General features: G+C 53.0%; 1 protein-coding gene across 5 annotated transcripts in view; it reads left to right on the top strand.

Moving 5' to 3' along the window:
* Window positions 1-23,451, top strand: part of Hdhd5 (haloacid dehalogenase like hydrolase domain containing 5) — a 52,716-nt gene that overhangs the window by 19,323 nt on the left and 9,942 nt on the right. For 2 of the 5 annotated variants that reach the window (XM_006237247.5, XM_063286119.1), the window contains exons 6-8: window positions 1,252-1,426; window positions 13,653-13,841; window positions 14,047-14,947. In XM_006237247.5, coding sequence (XP_006237309.2) covers window positions 1,252-1,426; window positions 13,653-13,841; window positions 14,047-14,257 — 575 coding nt within the window. In that variant the 3' untranslated portion in view covers window positions 14,258-14,947. Of the gene's footprint in view, window positions 1-1,251; window positions 1,427-13,652; window positions 13,842-14,000; window positions 14,948-23,451 lie in introns of those variants that run through there. The other 3 variants (XM_006237246.5, NM_001107884.1, XM_039107661.2) reach the window with 3 other exon arrangements.

The following is a 23,451-nucleotide window of genomic DNA, read 5'->3' as shown; positions in this document are numbered from 1 at the left end:
GGTACCTCGGGTCCTGCTGGGATGGGACAGTTTTGCCTGTGTAAATGCTCTGCTGAGTGTTCAGTTGTGACCATCAGAACATGTCCTCCATCTTCCAATTTTAACTTTATTTTTTAAATATTTGTTTTGATACAGGGCCTCTACCTAGCCCTGGCTGTCCTAGAACTCACTTTGTAGATCAGGCCACCCTCAGACTCACAGAGCCACTTTCTCCTATCTCCTGAGTGCTAGGATTTAAAGGGTGTGCCAGTTCACACTTTTATTTTTTACTTTTATGTGTCTATGTACATGCCACATGTATTCAGGAACCCGTGGAAGCCAAAAGAGGGCATTTGGATCCTTAGAGGTGGTTGTGAGCCATTGGACACGGGTACTGGGGATTGAGCTCAGGTCCTCTGCCAGAGCAGAAAATGTTTCCAACCACTGAGCGCGCTCTGTTCCCTTACTTTGCTTTGTTTTGAGACAGAGGCCTTACTCTGTAGCCTGGACTGGCCTTGATCTTTTTTGGGGAAGAGATCTCATGTAGTAATCACTGGCTTCTGATTTGTGGCTTGATCAGTAGCTGAGGGTGAGCTATTTAGCATCCGTGTCCACCTCGCAAGCGGTAGTGCTGTCGTGTGTGTGTGCGTGTGCGTGTGTGTGCGTGTGCGTTGTCATGCCAGCCTTAGTTGTTATTGTTTATTTTGTATTGCTAGGATTGCTAGGCAAGTCCTTGGTTACTGAGCTGTACTTCCAGGGCCCATGTTTCTTTTTATTTCGGATATAGTTGAGGCAACTGAAGTTTAGCAGTGGGTAACTACCACCGTTCCACAGGAGTCTTGGCTGTTAGGATCAGAGCTCAGGGCTCCCTCATTCCAAGTTCTCATGCATGGCTCAGAGATGTGGCTGAGGGAGGCTAGCCCCCGTAGAGTGCAGTGGTGCTTGTGGGATGAGGTATGGTGTATACAGGTATGGTGGGTAGAGCCCCATCCACAGAAACAGCAACATGAGATCTGCTGCTTCTGTGAGACAGCAGGGGACACAAAGGACACCTTTAGGGTGTTCCTTGCTAGGCCCTGGGCTCTGTTCACCCAGGGTACACTGGGACGTGGCTTGGCCAGGGCCCCTCTGATGTGCGCCTTAGTAAAGACCTCCAGCTCTGGGTAGGTGTTACTGACAGGCCCCTGTGGTCTCTGAAGGGCCTTCTACCTGCCCACCACAAAGGGCAGGGCAAGCACCCTGCTCCTTCATCCCTGTGCCTTTGACTTTTAGGGGTCCTCCTTCTTGGGGAGCCAGTCCGCTGGGAGACAAACCTGCAGCTGATTACAGATGTCCTTCTTAGCAATGGACACCCTGGAGCTGGCCTGGCGACAGCTCCGTATCCCCACCTTCCTGTTCTGGCCAGCAACATGGATCTCCTGTGGATGGCCGAGGCCAGCATGCCCAGGTGAGGACATCGTATCCCTGACTTTTCCCTCATGAGCCTTGGAAGCACCACCATAACCTGGCTTCTGAGAGCGAAAGCTTCCAAGAGTTACTTCATGTCAGTTATTAAACTAAAGCTACAGAGTGCTGAGCATAAAGATGTGAGTGATTTTTAATATGGGCCCCATCCCTGATGACCTCAGCACTCCATCAAATGGGCAGCTCTGAGGGCTACCAGTGGGTATGCATTCAAGGTTCTCCTAGAGCTGGTCCTGTCACTTCTCTGTTTGCTTTCATATGTGCACCCTAGGGATGGGAAAGCTAGGACCACAACCAGGGTATTCCCATGGTGTATCGCCAAGAGCTGAGACCGGCTGCGTGGCACTTGGGTCCTGGACTTTTCTGGGCTGTAGATACCTCTTTCGTGGCCCTCAGGGTGCCTGGGTGTGAAGCCAGCTGATGACAGAATATAGTATCTTCTCACTCTGTCATGGACTTCAGACGCTGTATATAGTCAGCAGAGGGTGGTCTAGACCCAAGACTCAGCCTCAGAGAGGCATGGCTTCCCTTTGTGACTCTCCCTCTCCCTCCCTTTCTTTCTCTTTCTGTGAGCTGGGATGGCACCAGATAGCCCAAGTTGACTTAAGCTCATGACCTTCCTGCCTCAATTCCACACAGTGCCTGTGGCATTTAGAGGTGTATTTTATAGTCTGAGGTTAGATATTTTCTCTGAGTTAGTGCCTTGGTTTGGGTTTTATTCCTTTGAAGAGACACCATGACTAAAGCAGTTCTTATAAGGAAAACGTTTCATTGGGACAGGCTTACAGTTTCAGAGGTTTAGTCCATTCTCTTCATGGTGGGACGAATGGCAGTGTCCAGGCAGGCATGGTCCTGGAGGAGCTGAGACTTCTACATCTTGACTGGCAGGCAGCAGAAAGGGACAGTTTTCTAGATTGGGTGGAGCTTGAACACAGGACTCCACAGTGACTCTCTTCTTCCAACAAGGCAACACTTCCTAATAGTGCCACTCCATATGGGCCAAACATTCAAACTCTACCTGTTCAGACCACCACAGTTAGGATGTGTTGATTCCAGATGGGGACCAGGCGGGAGAGTCAGTATTGTAGCTGTGGGTTGAGAAGCACAGGGAAACGGTTCATGGACGAGTGAGAGTCAGGCATGTAGCTGTGGGTTGAGAAGCACAGGGAAACGGTTCATGGAGGAGAGAGAGTCGGGCATGTAGCTGTGGGCTGAGAAGCACAGGGAAACGGTTCATGGACGAGAGAGAGTCGGGCATGTAGCTGTGGGCTGAGAAGCACAGGGACACGGTTCATGGACGAGAGAGAGTCGGGCATGTAGCTGTGCGCTGAGAAGCACAGGGACACGGTTCATGGACGAGAGAGAGTCGGGCGTGTAGCTGTGGCTGAGAAGCACAGGGACACGGTTCATGGACGAGAGAGAGTCGGGCATGTAGCTGTGGGCTGAGAAGCACAGGGACACGGTTCATGGACGAGAGAGAGTCGGGCATGTAGCTGTGGGCTGAGAAGCACAGGGACACGGTTCATGGACGAGAGAGAGTCGGGCATGTAGCTGTGGGCTGAGAAGCACAGGGACACGGTTCATGGACGAGAGAGAGTCGGGCATGTAGCTGTGGGCTGAGAAGCACAGGGACACGGTTCATGGACGAGAGAGAGTCGGGCATGTAGCTGTGGGCTGAGAAGCACAGGGACACGGTTCATGGACGAGAGAGAGTCGGGCATGTAGCTGTGGGCTGAGAAGCACAGGGACACGGTTCATGGACGAGAGAGAGTCGGGCATGTAGCTGTGGGCTGAGAAGCACAGGGACACGGTTCATGGACGAGAGAGAGTCGGGCATGTAGCTGTGGGCTGAGAAGCACAGGGACACGGTTCATGGACGAGAGAGAGTCGGGCATGTAGCTGTGGGCTGAGAAGCACAGGGAAACGGTTCATGGACGAGAGAGAGTCGGGCATGTAGCTGTGGGCTGAGAAGCACAGGGAAACGGTTCATGGACGAGAGAGAGTGTGGCATGTAGCTGTGGGCTGAGAAGCACAGGGAAACGGTTCATGGACGAGAGAGAGTCGGGCATGTAGCTGTGGGCTGAGAAGCACAGGGACACGGTTCATGGACGAGAGAGAGTCGGGCATGTAGCTGTGGGCTGAGAAGCACAGGGACACGGTTCATGGACGAGAGAGAGTCGGGCATGTAGCTGTGGGCTGAGAAGCACAGGGACACGGTTCATGGACGAGAGAGAGTCGGGCATGTAGCTGTGGGCTGAGAAGCACAGGGACACGGTTCATGGACGAGAGAGAGTCGGGCGTGTAGCTGTGGGCTGAGAAGCACAGGGACACGGTTCATGGACGAGAGAGAGTCGGGCGTGTAGCTGTGGGCTGAGAAGCACAGGGACACGGTTCATGGACGAGAGAGAGTCGGGCGTGTAGCTGTGGGCTGAGAAGCACAGGGACACGGTTCATGGACGAGAGAGAGTCGGGCGTATAGCTGTGGGCTGAGAAGCACAGGGAAACGGTTCATGGACGAGAGAGAGTCGGGCGTGTAGCTGTGGGCTGAGAAGCACAGGGACACGGATCATGGACGAGAGAGAGTCGGGCGTGTAGCTGTGCGCTGAGAAGCACAGGGAAACGGTTCATGGACGAGAGAGAGTCGGGCGTGTAGCTGTGGGCTGAGAAGCACAGGGAAACGGTTCATGGACGAGAGAGAGTCGGGCGTGTAGCTGTGGGCTGAGAAGCACAGGGAAACGGTTCATGGACGAGAGAGAGTCGGGCGTGTAGCTGTGGGCTGAGAAGCACAGGGAAACGGTTCATGGACGAGAGAGAGTCGGGCGTGTAGCTGTGGGCTGAGAAGCACAGGGAAACGGTTCATGGACGAGAGAGAGTCGGGCGTGTAGCTGTGGGCTGAGAAGCACAGGGACACGGTTCATGGACGAGAGAGAGTCGGGCGTGTAGCTGTGGGCTGAGAAGCACAGGGAAACGGTTCATGGACGAGAGAGAGTCGGGCGTGTAGCTGTGGGCTGAGAAGCACAGGGACACGGTTCATGGACGGGAGAGAGTCGGGCGTGTAGCTGTGGGCTGAGAAGCACAGGGACACGGTTCATGGACGGGAGAGAGTCGGGCGTGTAGCTGTGGGCTGAGAAGCACAGGGACACGGTTCATGGACGGGAGAGAGTCGGGCGTGTAGCTGTGGGCTGAGAAGCACAGGGACACGGTTCATGGACGGGAGAGAGTCGGGCGTGTAGCTGTGGGCTGAGAAGCACAGGGAAACGGTTCATGGACGAGAGAGAGTCGGGCGTGTAGCTGTGGGCTGAGAAGCACAGGGACACGGTTCATGGACGAGAGAGAGTCGGGCGTGTAGCTGTGCGCTGAGAAGCACAGGGACACGGTTCATGGACGAGAGAGAGTCGGGCATGTAGCTGTGCGCTGAGAAGCACAGGGACACGGTTCATGGACGAGAGAGAGTCGGGCATGTAGCTGTGGCTGAGAAGCACAGGGACACGGTTCATGGACGAGAGAGAGTCGGGCATGTAGCTGTGGGCTGAGAAGCACAGGGACACGGTTCATGGACGAGAGAGAGTCGGGCATGTAGCTGTGGGCTGAGAAGCACAGGGACACGGTTCATGGACGAGAGAGAGTCGGGCATGTAGCTGTGGGCTGAGAAGCACAGGGACACGGTTCATGGACGAGAGAGAGTCGGGCATGTAGCTGTGGGCTGAGAAGCACAGGGACACGGTTCATGGACGAGAGAGAGTCGGGCGTGTAGCTGTGGGCTGAGAAGCACAGGGACACGGTTCATGGACGAGAGAGAGTCGGGCGTGTAGCTGTGGGCTGAGAAGCACAGGGACACGGTTCATGGACGAGAGAGAGTCGGGCGTGTAGCTGTGGGCTGAGAAGCACAGGGACACGGTTCATGGACGAGAGAGAGTCGGGCGTGTAGCTGTGGGCTGAGAAGCACAGGGAAACGGTTCATGGACGAGAGAGAGTCGGGCGTGTAGCTGTGGGCTGAGAAGCACAGGGACACGGTTCATGGACGAGAGAGAGTCGGGCGTGTAGCTGTGCGCTGAGAAGCACAGGGAAACGGTTCATGGACGAGAGAGAGTCGGGCGTGTAGCTGTGGGCTGAGAAGCACAGGGAAACGGTTCATGGACGAGAGAGAGTCGGGCGTGTAGCTGTGGGCTGAGAAGCACAGGGAAACGGTTCATGGACGAGAGAGAGTCGGGCGTGTAGCTGTGGGCTGAGAAGCACAGGGAAACGGTTCATGGACGAGAGAGAGTCGGGCGTGTAGCTGTGGGCTGAGAAGCACAGGGAAACGGTTCATGGACGAGAGAGAGTCGGGCGTGTAGCTGTGGGCTGAGAAGCACAGGGAAACGGTTCATGGACGAGAGAGAGTCGGGCGTGTAGCTGTGGGCTGAGAAGCACAGGGAAACGGTTCATGGACGAGAGAGAGTCGGGCGTGTAGCTGTGGGCTGAGAAGCACAGGGAAACGGTTCATGGACGAGAGAGAGTCGGGCGTGTAGCTGTGGGCTGAGAAGCACAGGGAAACGGTTCATGGACGGGAGAGAGTCGGGCGTGTAGCTGTGGGCTGAGAAGCACAGGGACACGGTTCATGGACGGGAGAGAGTCGGGCGTGTAGCTGTGGGCTGAGAAGCACAGGGACACGGTTCATGGACGGGAGAGAGTCGGGCATGTAGCTGTGGGCTGAGAAGCACAGGGACACGGTTCATGGACGAGAGAGAGTCGGGCATGTAGCTGTGGGCTGAGAAGCACAGGGACACGGTTCATGGACGAGAGAGAGTCGGGCATGTAGCTGTGGGCTGAGAAGCACAGGGACACGGTTCATGGACGAGAGAGAGTCGGGCATGTAGCTGTGGGCTGAGAAGCACAGGGACACGGTTCATGGACGAGAGAGAGTCGGGCATGTAGCTGTGGGCTGAGAAGCACAGGGACACGGTTCATGGACGAGAGAGAGTCGGGCATGTAGCTGTGGGCTGAGAAGCACAGGGAAACGGTTCATGGACGAGAGAGAGTGTGGCATGTAGCTGTGGGCTGAGAAGCACAGGGAAACGGTTCATGGACGAGAGAGAGTCGGGCATTAGCTGTGGGCTGAGAAGCACAGGGACACGGTTCATGGACGAGAGAGAGTCGGGCGTGTAGCTGTGGGCTGAGAAGCACAGGGACACGGTTCATGGACGAGAGAGAGTCGGGCGTGTAGCTGTGGGCTGAGAAGCACAGGGACACGGTTCATGGACGAGAGAGAGTCGGGCGTGTAGCTGTGGGCTGAGAAGCACAGGGAAACGGTTCATGGACGAGAGAGAGTCGGGCGTGTAGCTGTGGGCTGAGAAGCACAGGGACACGGTTCATGGACGAGAGAGAGTCGGGCGTGTAGCTGTGGGCTGAGAAGCACAGGGAAACGGTTCATGGACGAGAGAGAGTCGGGCGTGTAGCTGTGGGCTGAGAAGCACAGGGAAACGGTTCATGGACGAGAGAGAGTCGGGCGTGTAGCTGTGGGCTGAGAAGCACAGGGAAACGGTTCATGGACGAGAGAGAGTCGGGCGTGTAGCTGTGGGCTGAGAAGCACAGGGAAACGGTTCATGGACGAGAGAGAGTCGGGCGTGTAGCTGTGGGCTGAGAAGCACAGGGACACGGTTCATGGACGAGAGAGAGTCGGGCGTGTAGCTGTGGGCTGAGAAGCACAGGGACACGGTTCATGGACGAGAGAGAGTCGGGCGTGTAGCTGTGGGCTGAGAAGCACAGGGAAACGGTTCATGGACGAGAGAGAGTCGGGCGTGTAGCTGTGGGCTGAGAAGCACAGGGAAACGGTTCATGGACGAGAGAGAGTCGGGCGTGTAGCTGTGGGCTGAGAAGCACAGGGAAACGGTTCATGGACGAGAGAGAGTCGGGCGTGTAGCTGTGGGCTGAGAAGCACAGGGAAACGGTTCATGGACGGGAGAGAGTCGGGCGTGTAGCTGTGGGCTGAGAAGCACAGGGACACGGTTCATGGACGGGAGAGAGTCGGGCGTGTAGCTGTGGGCTGAGAAGCACAGGGACACGGTTCATGGACGGGAGAGAGTCGGGCGTGTAGCTGTGGGCTGAGAAGCACAGGGACACGGTTCATGGACGAGAGAGAGTCGGGCGTGTAGCTGTGGGCTGAGAAGCACAGGGACACGGTTCATGGACGAGAGAGAGTCGGGCGTGTAGCTGTGGGCTGAGAAGCACAGGGAAACGGTTCATGGACGAGAGAGAGTCGGGCGTGTAGCTGTGGGCTGAGAAGCACAGGGAAACGGTTCATGGACGAGAGAGAGTCGGGCGTGTAGCTGTGGGCTGAGAAGCACAGGGAAACGGTTCATGGACGAGAGAGAGTCGGGCGTGTAGCTGTGGGCTGAGAAGCACAGGGACACGGTTCATGGACGAGAGAGAGTCGGGCGTGTAGCTGTGGGCTGAGAAGCACAGGGACAGGGTTCATGGACGAGAGAGAGTCGGGCATGTAGCTGTGGGCTGAGAAGCACAGGGACAGGGTTCATGGACGAGAGAGAGTCGGGCATGTAGCTGTGGGCTGAGAAGCACAGGGACACGGTTCATGGACGAGAGAGAGTCGGGCATGTAGCTGTGGGCTGAGAAGCACAGGGACACGGTTCATGGACCAGAGAGAGTCGGGCATGTAACTGTGGGCTGAGAAGCACAGGGACACGGTTCATGGACGAGAGAGAGTCGGGCATGTAGCTGTGGGCTGAGAAGCACAGGGAAACGGTTCATGGACGAGAGAGAGTCGGGCATGTAGCTGTGGGCTGAGAAGCACAGGGAAACGGTTCATGGACGAGAGAGAGTCGGGCATGTAGCTGTGGGCTGAGAAGCACAGGGAAACGGTTCATGGACGAGAGAGAGTCGGGCATGTAGCTGTGGGCTGAGAAGCACAGGGAAACGGTTCATGGACGAGAGAGAGTCGGGCGTGTAGCTGTGGGCTGAGAAGCACAGGGAAACGGTTCATGGACGAGAGAGAGTCGGGCGTGTAGCTGTGGGCTGAGAAGCACAGGGAAACGGTTCATGGACGAGAGAGAGTCGGGCGTGTAGCTGTGGGCTGAGAAGCACAGGGAAACGGTTCATGGACGAGAGAGAGTCGGGCGTGTAGCTGTGGGCTGAGAAGCACAGGGACACGGTTCATGGACGGGAGAGAGTCGGGCGTGTAGCTGTGGGCTGAGAAGCACAGGGACACGGTTCATGGACGGGAGAGAGTCGGGCGTGTAGCTGTGGGCTGAGAAGCACAGGGACACGGTTCATGGACGGGAGAGAGTCGGGCGTGTAGCTGTGGGCTGAGAAGCACAGGGACACGGTTCATGGACGAGAGAGAGTCGGGCGTGTAGCTGTGGGCTGAGAAGCACAGGGACACGGTTCATGGACGAGAGAGAGTCGGGCGTGTAGCTGTGGGCTGAGAAGCACAGGGACACGGTTCATGGACGAGAGAGAGTCGGGCGTGTAGCTGTGGGCTGAGAAGCACAGGGAAACGGTTCATGGACGAGAGAGAGTCGGGCGTGTAGCTGTGGGCTGAGAAGCACAGGGAAACGGTTCATGGACGAGAGAGAGTCGGGCGTGTAGCTGTGGGCTGAGAAGCACAGGGACACGGTTCATGGACGGGAGAGAGTCGGGCGTGTAGCTGTGGGCTGAGAAGCACAGGGACACGGTTCATGGACGGGAGAGAGTCGGGCGTGTAGCTGTGGGCTGAGAAGCACAGGGACACGGTTCATGGACGGGAGAGAGTCGGGCGTGTAGCTGTGGGCTGAGAAGCACAGGGACACGGTTCATGGACGAGAGAGAGTCGGGCGTGTAGCTGTGGGCTGAGAAGCACAGGGACACGGTTCATGGACGAGAGAGAGTCGGGCGTGTAGCTGTGGGCTGAGAAGCACAGGGAAACGGTTCATGGACGAGAGAGAGTCGGGCGTGTAGCTGTGGGCTGAGAAGAACAGGGAAACGGTTCATGGACGAGAGAGAGTCGGGCGTGTAGCTGTGGGCTGAGAAGCACAGGGAAACGGTTCATGGACGAGAGAGAGTCGGGCGTGTAGCTGTGGGCTGAGAAGCACAGGGACACGGTTCATGGACGAGAGAGAGTCGGGCGTGTAGCTGTGGGCTGAGAAGCACAGGGACAGGGTTCATGGACGAGAGAGAGTAGGGCATGTAGCTGTGGGCTGAGAAGCACAGGGACAGGGTTCATGGACGAGAGAGAGTCGGGCATGTAGCTGTGGGCTGAGAAGCACAGGGACACGGTTCATGGACGAGAGAGAGTCGGGCATGTAGCTGTGGGCTGAGAAGCACAGGGACACGGTTCATGGACCAGAGAGAGTCGGGCATGTAACTGTGGGCTGAGAAGCACAGGGACACGGTTCATGGACGAGAGAGAGTCGGGCATGTAGCTGTGGGCTGAGAAGCACAGGGAAACGGTTCATGGACGAGAGAGAGTCGGGCATGTAGCTGTGGGCTGAGAAGCACAGGGAAACGGTTCATGGACGAGAGAGAGTCGGGCATGTAGCTGTGGGCTGAGAAGCACAGGGACACGGTTCATGGACGAGAGAGAGTCGGGCGTGTAGCTGTGGGCTGAGAAGCACAGGGAAACGGTTCATGGACGAGAGAGAGTCGGGCGTGTAGCTGTGGGCTGAGAAGCACAGGGAAACGGTTCATGGACGAGAGAGAGTCGGGCGTGTAGCTGTGGGCTGAGAAGCACAGGGAAACGGTTCATGGACGAGAGAGAGTCGGGCGTGTAGCTGTGGGCTGAGAAGCACAGGGACACGGTTCATGGACGAGAGAGAGTCGGGCGTGTAGCTGTGGGCTGAGAAGCACAGGGACACGGTTCATGGACGGGAGAGAGTCGGGCGTGTAGCTGTGGGCTGAGAAGCACAGGGACACGGTTCATGGACGGGAGAGAGTCGGGCGTGTAGCTGTGGGCTGAGAAGCACAGGGACACGGTTCATGGACGAGAGAGAGTCGGGCGTGTAGCTGTGGGCTGAGAAGCACAGGGACACGGTTCATGGACGAGAGAGAGTCGGGCGTGTAGCTGTGGGCTGAGAAGCACAGGGACACGGTTCATGGACGAGAGAGAGTCGGGCGTGTAGCTGTGGGCTGAGAAGCACAGGGAAACGGTTCATGGACGAGAGAGAGTCGGGCGTGTAGCTGTGGGCTGAGAAGCACAGGGACACGGTTCATGGACGAGAGAGAGTCGGGCGTGTAGCTGTGGGCTGAGAAGCACAGGGACACGGTTCATGGACGAGAGAGAGTCGGGCGTGTAGCTGTGGGCTGAGAAGCACAGGGACACGGTTCATGGACGAGAGAGAGTCGGGCATGTAGCTGTGGGCTGAGAAGCACAGGGACAGGGTTCATGGACGAGAGAGAGTCGGTCATGTAGCTGTGGGCTGAGAAGCACAGGGACACGGTTCATGGACGAGAGAGAGTCGGGCATGTAGCTGTGGGCTGAGAAGCACAGGGACACGGTTCATGGACCAGAGAGAGTCGGGCATGTAACTGTGGGCTGAGAAGCACAGGGAAACGGTTCATGGACGAGAGAGAGTCGGGCATGTAGCTGTGGGCTGAGAAGCACAGGGAAACGGTTCATGGACGAGAGAGAGTCGGGCATGTAGCTGTGGGCTGAGAAGCACAGGGCAACGGTTCATGGACGAGAGAGAGTCGGGCATGTAGCTGTGGGCTGAGAAGCACAGGGCAACGGTTCATGGACGAGAGAGAGTCGGGCATGTAGCTGTGGGCTGAGAAGCACAGGGAAACGGTTCATGGACGAGAGAGAGTCGGGCATGTAGCTGTGGGCTGAGAAGCACAGGGAAATGGTTCATGGACGAGAGAGAGTCGGGCATGTAGCTGTGGGCTGAGAAGCACAGGGACACGGTTCATGGACGAGAGAGAGTCGGGCGTGTAGCTGTGGGCTGAGAAGCACAGGGAAACGGTTCATGGACGAGAGAGAGTCGGGCGTGTAGCTGTGGGCTGAGAAGCACAGGGAAACGGTTCATGGACCAGATTTGAGGTGATATGTTGTTATCGCTGTTCAAAGAAGCCATATTTGAGACTTTTTTCCACACAATTATTTTTGTATTACTTTGAGACAGAGTCTCACCTCATACGTAGCTTTGATTTGTCTGTGACTCATAATGTAGTCCAGGCTAGCCTTAAAATCATAGTTATCCTCCACCAGCCTCTGCGTGCTGGGTGTACAGGCACGCGTCACCATGTCTGGCTCTACTCCATGATCTCAAAGTGCTTGGTTGCTGTGGTACACGGTGGTAATTCCGGCAAGAGAAGAGAGGCAGGAGAACCACGTGTTTGCACCAGCATGGGCTTCATGTGTAGTTCCAGACCAACCTGGGATACAGCAAAATCCTGCTTCACAAAATAAAAACAAACGAAAAGGAAACGGAGCTCTTCTGTTGTAATGTTGTATTGTTTGAGATAGGGTCTCACTGTAGCCTGATTGGTGTTGACTTGGCCAATTAGCAAATCTGATTCTTGGAGACCTGGCATCTGAGAACTTGAAAGAATGGGGTGTCTAATGCTGTGGACAACCTTACTTCAGTCTCAGTGTACTTTTATATACAACTGTGGCAAAGAAAGCAGTGATTCAACTGAGTTCAGACAAACATGTAAATAAACACCAGGAAGCACATACAAATATTAACAGCGCAGCCCTTTCTCAGGGCAGACCAGTTTAAACACTATTGCCTGGCACGGGCTATAGATTATATCTGGGAAAGCATGAAAGCAAGGCAGAGGCCAAGCCCAGACTCAGGGCTCACTGACCAGATTGGGTCCTGTAGCTATGATCTGACATCCAACAAGAGTAGGCACGTCTTGTAAATTCATTGTAAATGTCACAGGAGGCACAGAGTCACGTCCAAGAACAATCCAGGAACAAAATGCACCTCTTCTTTTACTCCTGGAGCCCCTCTCACAGTTCCCTAAGATATTATTCACCATGGGTCAGTTCTGACAGTTGGCCTGGAATCCCCTGTATAAGACAGGTTGTACTTGAACTCCAAGAGACCTGCTTTCTTCTTGACCTCCCAAGTACTGAGATCAAAGGCATGACCCAGCCAGAAAGTGGAATTGCATGTGAGTGAGTGATATTGAATATAACGTGCTAAGAGCAGTGTCTGTTAGGTTGGCACTGAGGAGGGAATACAGAAGCACTTTACCCGAGATTGGTGTGCTGGCTTTCTTATTGAAGGAGTTAGCAATCTGGACCTGCGTTCAGCTCTTTATTAAGGACGCACACGTATTTCTGCAGGGTGCGCCTTAGGCCTTAGGCCTCGCCTGTGTCATCCAGAATGGCTGCCCAAGTGTCAGCCATCCTATCAGACAGCAGGAAGCAGCAGAGGGGGCTGTTCGCTTGCAAGGCTGACAGAATACTTGAATAAACAACTTGAGAGGAGGAAGATTAACTTCTACTCTATTGCTTTGGGGCTTGTGGTGACCCTAACATTGTGATAGGAAGCAAATTGTGGAGCAAAGCTGCTCCCTTTGATTGCTGGGAAGCAAGGAGGCAGACGGAGCACACCCCAGTGACCTATTTCCTGTCAGCTCCCCATGCTGAAGGCTGTGGCACCAGCCAAGGTGTCATCAGCTGGGAACCGAGCCCTGAGCTCTGGGGGCCACGTGAGGTCAGAGTAAGGTCGGGAAAGGCATGCCTCCTTGTTTCCAGGACGCTGTATCACAGCTAGCCCAGCACCTCTGCTTCTGTTGACTGTCGAGTGGGGCTTACTTGTGTAATGTGTAGACAGGTGACCACACCTAACTTCAGGGGAGGCAGTGAGCACAACTCTGGCAGCCAACAGTTGTAGAACAGCACCCAATCTTAGGTTTGGGGGCCGGTAAGATGGTGTAGTGGGTAAACGCCTGCTCTCAAGCTGATGACCTGAGTCTGAGCCTTGGAGCTCACATAAAGTTGGAATGAGAGACTGACTCCATGAAGTTGTCCTCCGCCCTCGCAGTGCCCCTGCAGTGGCACATCACATGCACAGTATTGATTTTTAAAAATCCAGAGCACTGTGTTTTGGGAGTGGGACTTTCAGGGTTTTCACCCTGGTTTTGCTCCCTGGGGAAATCTGCTCTCGCCTCAGCTTCTTCATGTAAAATGACCACGGGGAAGGGAGTGCAGGTTGATTGCAAGGAGGCGGCTTAGAGAGTGGCAGGTCGGCCGGAAGGCTGATCTGCTGCGATCTCTCCTTGGGCAGGTTTGGTCATGGCACTTTCCTGCTCTGCCTGGAAACCATCTACCGGAAAATTACAGGCCATGAGCTGAAGTACGAGGGCCTGATGGGCAAGCCCAGCATCCTCACTTACCGGTATGCAGAGGAAGTCATCAGGCAGCAGGCTGAGAGGCGGGGCTGGGCCGCCCCCATCAGGAAGCTGTATGCTATAGGGTAAGTCCACTGCATCTCCATTCTCAAGGCTTCTCTGCCCACACCCTGGCTTCCCTGCAGCTGAGTTACACTGCCCCCAGGCTGGTCTCTGTGCTGTAGCTTCGAAACATTAAACTTAGGCTTTCTCCTCTTTGCCCTCTGCTACTGCTGCCCTGCCAGTGATAACCCTATGTCTGATGTCTACGGGGCCAACCTGTTCCATCAGTACCTGCAAATGGCAAATGGTGGAGAGAAGGAGCAACGGGCTGATGGACAAGAGAAGCAGCGGCCTTCAGCAGCCCGGAGCTGTGCTTCCGTCCTGGTGTGCACTGGTATATACAGTTCTCAGGACCCAGGCTCCCAAGCACCTACTCCTGGAAGGGCAGAGCTCCCATTCCACGGGCACCGAGACTTCAGCTTCAGTCCAGAGCTCCTAGAGGCCTCCCACATCGTTCATGATGTAAATGAAGCTGTGCAGCTGGTTTTCCACCAGGAGGGTTGGGCTTGAGCGTAAGGAGATGTAGCAGAGGCGAAGGGGGCCGTTGGAACATGCACCTCAGGGACTCCTGTGTGCCAGGCCGTCTGTGGTCTGGGCCACAGGCATCAAGTCTGAGCCTGGTCTCTTGCCATTACTTCCTGGGACAAAGAAGACCACAGCTTCAGTAACTACAGAATGCCCTTTCAGAGGAGGGATGGGTTTCTGGGCCCTTCCTGTGCGTCTCTTGCAGTCTGACCTCATGCTGGTCCCTTTACCTCTGTGCCTCAGTGTCCTCTCAGGGAGGACCTTTTTACTTCCAGACAGGGACTCACTATTGTAGCTCCGGCTGTCCTGGAACTCACTGTGTAGCCCAGGTTGTCCTGAAACTCAGATCTGCCTGCCTCTGCCTCCCCGGTGCTGGGATCAAAGGTGCACGCCATCACACCTGCCTCGTAAGGACTTTTAAGACAGGGCACAGTGTAAGACTGTGTGGAAACTTTGGAGAGCCTGTGGTTGCACGGATGGGAGCACTGCCAGGGAGGGGTGTGACTAACACTCTCACTAGTGTTTACTGTGTTTTAGAGTGTTGCCCAGAAGACTTTGGGACTTTTTTTTAAAAAAATTAAAAACTATCCTAATATTTGTTAAATTGTGTCTTGTGAAGATTTATATGGAATGTGTTAAAAGTCCCGTGATGGGAGGTTTGGGGAGTGGTACATGGGTACGCTTCTGGGTTGAAGAGTTTGTGGCATTTCATTCTGTAAGTATGGTGGGTGTCTCCTTCTCCTGCTGTCCATCCTCCCATGCCCATGTGGGCTCTGTCTAATAATGTGTAGTCGGTACTATTTACATTCTGTCCCCAGAGAGGAATCCTTCTCTAGCTTCCCCTTGTCTCTTCCACAGCCTTGGCATTTGTCAGATCTCTTGCTGCTGTAGCTTGGATGTTGACTGTCTTGCAGAGGCCCGTGTGTGAAAGGCTCGTCCCCCTGAATGTTGGAGGACCTCTTATAGGTCGGGCCCAAGATCTAGACTTGGTGGCACATAGCCCTAATCTCAGCATTCTGGAGGCTGAGACAGGATTTTGAGTTTGAGGCCAACCCAGGACACAGTAGAATACTGTCTCAAGAAATTTTTAAAAAATAAATAAGTAAAAAATAAAGTAAGAAACCCTGACTAACAGACTTGGGGTTCCTGCCTTTGTCTTACTGTGTAGTGACTTGATAGGACACAAACTCCATTCCCCCTGTCTCCCTCTTTCCCTCCCCTTCCTTTCTCTTCTGTCTGGCCTTGAGCTCCTGATCTTCCCTCCTTCACCCCCAGGTGCTGAGAGTCTAGAGGTCTACCACCACACAGCTTTCCTTTTTTCTTAATACTGTTGGTCAGCTACATCTGACTAACTGACATCTCTGGATGCTTGGTTTAGAGGCGAGGAAGAGAAGAGATTGAGGGGATAGCCCATGAAATAGGAAATGGCATCAAAGAAGCTAAATAAAGAAATTGCTCCATGCCCACTCCCTAAGGACCAGTGTCCAGGGGCTGGGGATTTAGCTCAGTGGTAGAGCGCTTACCTAGGAAGCGCAAGGCCCTGGGTTCGGTCCCTAGCTCCGAAAAAAAGAACAAAAAAAAAAAAAAAAAAAAAAGGACCAGTGTCCAAAGCCAAGCACACCTACTCTAGCGCCTCACAGACAACGCAGTCTCTCCTGTCTCCCGGAGGCCAGAGGCTTGAAGTCACACTTCTGTCGTTTCCCACATTGGCTTTGCTCTGAATGCATGTAGTGTGGGGCACTGATCGCCTTAACCTGCCCTTACTGGGCTCCATAGCTTCCTGTGGCTCCTGGGATGGGATGAGGGGAGAAAGACAGACACACAGAAAGGCTTGGATTTGTGAGCCGAGCTCTGAGCTCTGATGGAGGGGCCGCAGCACACTGCAAGCGCATTTATCATACACAGAAAGATGGGGGTTTGCAGACAGCTGAACAAGGAGGCAGCATTAGCTCACCTCTGTAGGAGCAGGCTCTGTAAGGGAGCCGTCTTAAGGCTGAGGAGAAAGCTAGGGGCGACATTTTTTGCTCTCATTGTGAACATCTGCACATGAGCAGAGGAAGGCTGTGCCGTCCTCGGTGGGTGTGGATGGGGCGTGTGTGTACTTTTCCTGTGGGTCTGAGGCTAGGTCAGGGTTCCTGACATGGAAGGCTCTTGTCAGCAACACACATTAGCTCAAGAACTGCATATATTCAGGCTTCTATCACATCATTGTCATCGTCGTTGTCGTCGTCATCATATTCCTCTTCCTTTTCTTTCTTCCTTTCTTTTTTCTTTGTTTGAACAGGGTTTCTCCTGAATGTTGGGATTAAAGGCATTTCTTTCTTTTTTTTTTTTAATTTATTTATTTATTATATATGAGAACACTGTCACTCTCTTCAGACACACCAGAAGAGGGCATCAGATCTCATTACAGATGGTTGTGAGCCACCATGTGGTTGCTGGGAATTGGACTCAGGACCTCTGGAAGAGCAGTCAGTGCTCTTAACCACTGAGCCATCTCCAGTCCCTGTCACCAGTTTCTTTTTTTTTTTCGGAGCTGGGGACCGAACCCAGGGCCTTGCGCTTGCTAGGCAAGCGCTCTACCACTGAGCTAAATCCCCAGCCCCCTGTCACCAGTTTCTTACAACACAAAGATCTGTCCATCCTGCCACCCCACCACCTTATGGCCCATGCCTGCTGCAGCATTTCCTCCATCATTTCATGCCCATCCTCCATGCAGACACAGATGTCCCCTGCATGTCCTGCCTGAGGGCTTCGGCTGTTCTCTACATGTGGCTCACAGCATTCCTTTTTAACCCAGCTAGTGGGCAGATCACCTCAAAGACTTCCCTGACTTCCTCTAAGGAAGAACACTCTCACTCCCTTAACCTGCTCACTTTCTTCTTAGTACTTACATTCCTTGACCTAAAGCTATCCTTGATTATCTTATCCTACTAAAGGAAGCTCCCTTGGTTTGTTGTGTGCCCCACACTGACATGGCCGGCACCTGGCAGGATTCAGTCTATAGATACTTGTTCAACTGATGCTCCTTGCTGACCCTGCGTGCTTACCTATAGGACCTCCTTATCCTTGGCGAGTCTGACAGGAATGAAGACCATAGGTTGACCTGGAATGAACCTGAGCTCTGCCACCCTCCAGCTGTATGATGAACCCTGTAGGCTTTTCTTCTCATCAGGGTTCTGGTTTTCTCCATATTAAGTGTGTGTTTGCAGTATCTATGCTGTAGGCTTATGTCAGAAATAAGCAAACGACAGCTGGAGATTGGCTCACTCACTGGAGGGCCTGGGCTTGCTCCCCAGCACTTCATAAACCAGGCATGTGACACATACTGTAATCCCATCACTTAGGGGGTAGAGGCAGGAGGATCACAGTTCTAGGTTATTCTTGACTGTACTAACAGGCTCAAAGCCATTCTACATGAAACCATCTCAAAAAACAGTTAAGTTTTTTAAAGTACAGAAGTTCTCATACAGAACCATTTTCCTAGGCAGTAGGACGTCCAGGCTTAGCATTTTCTGACTATAAAAGAGTCTCAGGGCTGCCCTTGAGGATTTGGGAATTTGTCCCTAACCTCCTTGGTTCTGCACATTCCAGAAGGGAAAAGGGAGCAAAGAGCCCCATTCCCAGGGGCTAGAGAGATGGCTCAACAGTTAAGAGCACTGACTGCTCTTCCAGAGGTTCTGAGTTCAATTCTTAGCAACCACATAGTGGCTCACAACCATCTGTAATGGGATCTGATGCCCTCTTCTGGTGTGTCTGAAGACAGTGACAGTGTCCTCACATACATAAAATAAATAAATCTTAAAAAAAATAAAGTTTTCTTCCCTTTGAAGAACTTTCCAGAACATTCCCAGGACTTCTGGTTCCATTTGTTTGACTACAGTGTGGTCTCCCAAGCACCACTGACTTCAAGGGACAGGGACAGAGTACAGTGATACTTATAGAATTCAGGCTCTGGGCCCAGAAAGGCTCAGTGCTGCAAGCCTGACCAGTTGGGATCTATCCCTGCCGGGGAGCCACGTGATGGAAGGAGAGGGCTGACTCCTGCAGGTTATCCTGACTTCCCCATGTACACTGTGGTACATGTGCCCTCCCTCCCTTAAAATAATTGCAGTAATTTCTCAAACATTAAACCGGTTCAGGTTCTACCTAGCAGGAATGATACTGGAGTGCATGCTGGGCCGGAATCAAGGAACAACTACAGCCTGGTACCTAGAAGCACTAAGCTGTCGTTACCATTGTTCATCCCGCAGGGGCGGAGCTCAGGCCGCTGAGTGCTAGGCAAGTGTTCCACCACTGAACAGTACCCCTTGCTGTGTCGTTTTGTTTTTAATTTACTTTTTGTTTGTTTTTGTGGTTTCTCTGTATAACCCTGGCTACCCTGGAAACTCACTCTGTAGACCAGGCTGGCCTCAAACTCAGATCTGCCTGCTCCTACCTCCCAAGGGCTGGGATTAAAGGTTTGCACCACCACTGCCTAGCTTTTAATTTACTTTGTAAAGAACGTGGTTTCACGTATCCTAGGCTAGGTCCACGCTTGCTAGGTAGTCAGGATGACTGGCCCTCCTTCTGCCACCTCCTGTGCTACAGTGTGTGGTTCACTCAGGGTTGAGCATTGAGCCCAGGCCTTTGTGCATTCTAGGCAAGCACTCTATCAACCGAACTATACCCTAGCCCAATTTACCTGATTTTTTTGAGTCTTGCTTTGGAGCTCATTCTGCTGCCAGCGCAACAATTCTTCTGCCTCAACATCCCAAGTTCTAGGATTAGACACTCGGGCCATGACTTCTGGATTTTGATTATTTCTTTTGTTCTCTCTCGGGAGGGTATGAGTGTACATGCATACCTATGTGCCTTTGGTGGTCAGAGGTCAATGCTCCTGTCTTCCTCAGTTACTCCCCACCTAATTTTATTTTTGTTTAATGTTTATTTCTGTGCCTGTGGAGGTCAGAAGAGGATATCAGGTCTCCTGGAACTGGAGTTCCAGATGTTAATCTCTTGCGGATGCTGAGAATCCACCGCGGGTCACCTGGGAGAGCAGCAAGTGTTCGCAGCCTGTGAGCCACCATACTTTGTAATACAAGGCCTCCTTCTGAACCAGGAGCTCAGGGATTTGACTAGTCTGCTTGGCCTCTGAGCCCTGTCATCCTCCTGTCTCCACCATCCCACTGCTTCCATAGTCGGCGAAGCCATCACATCTGGCTCCAGATGCTGCAAAGCTTTACTTACTCTGTGTATGCGGTGTGTGTGGAGGTGAGCATGGGCTGTGGCAAGTGTGCACAGGTCAGAAGACAACTTCGTCACCTTGGTTCTCTCACCTTTATGTGGGCTCTGGAAATGGAGATCAGGTGGCGAGGGAAGCACATTTACCTGCTGAGCCATGTCCCCAGCCTACAGTTCTTAAATGAGCATCAGGAGTTCATAGAGTTCAGAGCCTCACAAACCCCACCACGCAGAGGCCATTCTCAACCTATTCCATTTCGTACAAATAAGGTCCAAAGGCAGAAGTCTTTCAGTTACTTGTTTGAGAAACATAAAGGCATGTTGCTTGGCCGGTAGCACTCAGCATCGTGATATTGGCAGCGATAGCATTCCTGAGTGGAAACCATCTGAAATCAGATGAGAGGCTGCGGTAGGGTGGGTGGGGGCGGGGCTGGAGAGATGGCTCAGCGGTTAAGAGTGCTGGCTGCATTTCCAGAGGACCACATGGCGACTCAAAGCCATCTGCAACTCCAGTCTCGGGGAATTCAACCCCTTCTCCCCGGCCTCTGCAGGCACAGCACAAACATGGTGCAGAGACAGGGGTGCCGGCAAACAGAGGGACCAGCCCTGAAGTCAGCCTTCTCACTAACTGGGTCTTGTGTACACGCGCCCCCCCCCCCCCCCAGAGCTCCCCTGGCTGTGGGCTTCCTGTCTTTCTCCAAGCATTGCTTAGTGGAGTCGCAGCCGGAAGCTCTCCCCGGGTCCAGCGTGTTGAGCTTGTATGGAGTGCAGCTGAGTATTCAAGAGAACAGGAGGGCAAAGCCAAGTGGGGCCATGTGAGGACACCAGGACTGTAGCCCGGATCCTTCGGCGACATCCTATGGACTGTTGTAGCCCTGGTCATTTCTTCCCTCTTGTTTGTGCTCCTAAAGACGTCGTACAGGATTTCTGGCTCCCGGCCAGCAGCTCTAGTCCCGTCCCTGAGGGGCTAATTGAGCTAAATGGGAAGTGGAGACAGAACTCATAACCAACTGCCTTCATTTGCCCAATTACGCACTAAATGCAAATGTGACCTGCACGTGTTTTGATGGAGCACCAAAAGGCTTCCCAGGACAGCCAGGGCTATATAGACTCTGTTTCAAGCAAACAAAAACAGCTGGGTGGTAGCGGCACACGCCTTTAATCCCAACACTCTGGAGTCAGAAGCAGGTGGATCTTTGTGAGTTCAAGGCTCAGCAGTTAAGAGCACTGATTGCTCTTCCAGAGGTCCTGAGTTCATCTCCCAGTAACCCACACGGTGACTCACAACCATCTAATGGGGTCTGATGCCCTCTTCTGATGTGTCTGAAGACAGCTACGTTTTTGGGTTTTTTTTTTTTTTTTTTTTTTTTTAAAGATTTGTTTATGAGTACACTGTAGCTGTCTTCATGCACACCAGAAGAGGGCATCAGAGCCCATTAGATAGTTGTGAACCATCATGTAGGTTACTGGGCATTGAACTCAGGACCTATGGAAGAGCAGTCAGTGCTCTTAACTGCTAAGCCATCTCTCCAGATCATGACAGCTACGTTTATTAAATAAATAAATAAATCTTAAAAACAAAAAACAAATAACAAAAAACCACAAGTAAAAGGCCAGATATCAGTTTGAATTATATGTAAGCCTTTTAAGGAACTGTTTTTGGTGTGGTGGCTCACACCTTTAATCCCAGCACTTGAGAGGCAGAGGGAGGCAGATCTCTGAGTTCGAGGCCAGCCTGGTCCACAGAGTAAGTTCTAGGACAGCCAGAACTACACAGAGAAACCCTGTCTTGAAAAAACAAATTTTTTTTGCATTCTGTTAGTGGGACTGGGTTTCTACAACATTCTAGGCAAGGATTCTGTTTTGTGTTGAGACAGGGTCATGTAGCCCAGACTAGCTTCAAACTTGCTTTATAACACAGGGTGACCTTAAATTCCTGGACTGCCCTCCACTCTCAAGTGCAGAGATTCTAAGTATATACCACCACTCCTGGCTCCCATAACCCTCCCCTGCTTCAGTTTAATCCTTCCTTGGGATCAACCCCAGAGAGTCATATATGGTAGGCAACGAACCCGTAGTTTGTTCTATTTTATTCTGAGGAGATAGGTTTCACTATGTTGTCTAGGCTAGTCTTGAACACTTGGACTCAAGCTATTCTCTGCCTCTACCTCCCCAGTGTTAGGACTGCAGGCTTGTGCCACCATGCCTGATGAACCCATATTTTATGAAATTATCAGTCTGGGACCAAGCTTCTGTGAGGCATGACAGTGAACAGATACATCACCGAGGCACTTTGATTGGTCCACTGAAGGCAGACCCCAGAGCTGTTGAGGACCACCTCTGGACTGCCTCATGCAGGTTTGGGGAGCATTTGGTAATCAGGACACCCTACAGAGCCAGGGTTGCTGTAGCAACCGGATGCTGCCTTGAGGGAGGAATTTTAAAATACCTCGGCTAAAATACTGGGGCTCTCAGCAGCTTCTGGGACCTGGAGGTGGGAAGATGTTTCAGAGTGTGAATTGCTAGGAAGCTGACAGAACTTTGGCAAGCATTTGCTTCCAGGTTCCTCCAACTCTTGGTTCCAAAGCCTGTGCCAGCCATCTTCTCTTTGGAGAATAGACACTCCCCACCGCCGCCCCCTCTCTGACTCCCAGTACTTCTTGCATTGCCATGGTGTTCCTTGGGCACTCTCTGGAGGGCAGGGCACAGTCTTTCTTCTCTGGGTCTGTTTCTTTCTCTGCACCTTCTTTTACTCAACCAGCAAATGCTTCGGGGCACCTACCAAGCAGGCTGTATGGGAGGTAGACAGGGGCTCAGTAGCCAGCTAGCAAATCAAGCTTTATATTAAATTGGATCTCAAGTCTACATTTGGTCTCTATTTGTTGTAGAAGCATCTGGTTTTAGATGAATTTGGTGCCAAGCCCATCTCTGTGTGCTTGCATTCAATTGTGAGGAGCCTGTGTATGACAATTTTTTTTTTTTTTGGTTCTTTTTTTCGGAGCTGGGGACCGAACCCAGGGCCTTGCGCTTCATAGGCAAGCGCTGTGTATGACAATTATTCTTGGTTGTCAACTTGACTATATCTGGAATTAACTAAAATTCAATCATCTGGGTACACTTGTGTCTTAGTCTTCTATTGCTGTGAAGAGACACCATGACCTCAGCAACTCTTGTTAAGGAAAACATTTAAATGGGGCTGGCTTGCAGTTCAGAGCTTTAGTCCATTATAGTCATGGTGTGAAACATGGCAGCCTGCAGACAGACGTGCTGGAGAAGGAGCTGAGAGGCCTACATCTGGGTCCGCAGGCATCAGGAAGAGAAAGTGCCACAGTGGGCCAAGCTTGAGCATAGGAGTCATCACCCCCAGTGACACTTCCTCCAACAAGGCCACATCTCCGATTAGTGCCACTCCGTATGGGCCAAGCATTCAAACACGTAAATCATTGAAGTGGATGCCTTGTGGTGGTGGTGAATGCCTTTAATCCCAGCTCTTGGTTTGTTTTTTCTTTTTTTTCTTTTTTTCGGAGCTGGGGACCAAACCCAGGGCCTCGCGCTTGCAAGCGCTCTACCACTGAGCTAAATCCCCAACCCCAATCCCAGCTCTTGGAAGGCAGAGGCATGAATTTGAGGCTAGCCTGGTTTACAGAGTGAGTTCCAGGACAGCCAAGGCTACCCAGAGAAACCCCATCTTGAAAAATGCAAAGCAAAACAAAACAAATCTCCCCCCCCCCCCCCCCCCCCCCGGAGCTGGGGACCGAACCCAGGGCCTTGCGCTTCCTAGGCAAGCGCTCTACCACTGAGCTAAATCCCCAACCCCAAAACAAATCATTAAAGTGTGAAGACCCACCTTTGATCTGGATCTTTGGAGCAGGGAAGACCAGCCTT

Source organism: Rattus norvegicus, chromosome 4, assembly GCF_036323735.1.
Source record: "Rattus norvegicus strain BN/NHsdMcwi chromosome 4, GRCr8, whole genome shotgun sequence".
Taxonomy (NCBI): Eukaryota; Metazoa; Chordata; class Mammalia; order Rodentia; family Muridae; genus Rattus; species Rattus norvegicus.
This window is presented reverse-complemented; position numbering and strand designations above follow the sequence as displayed.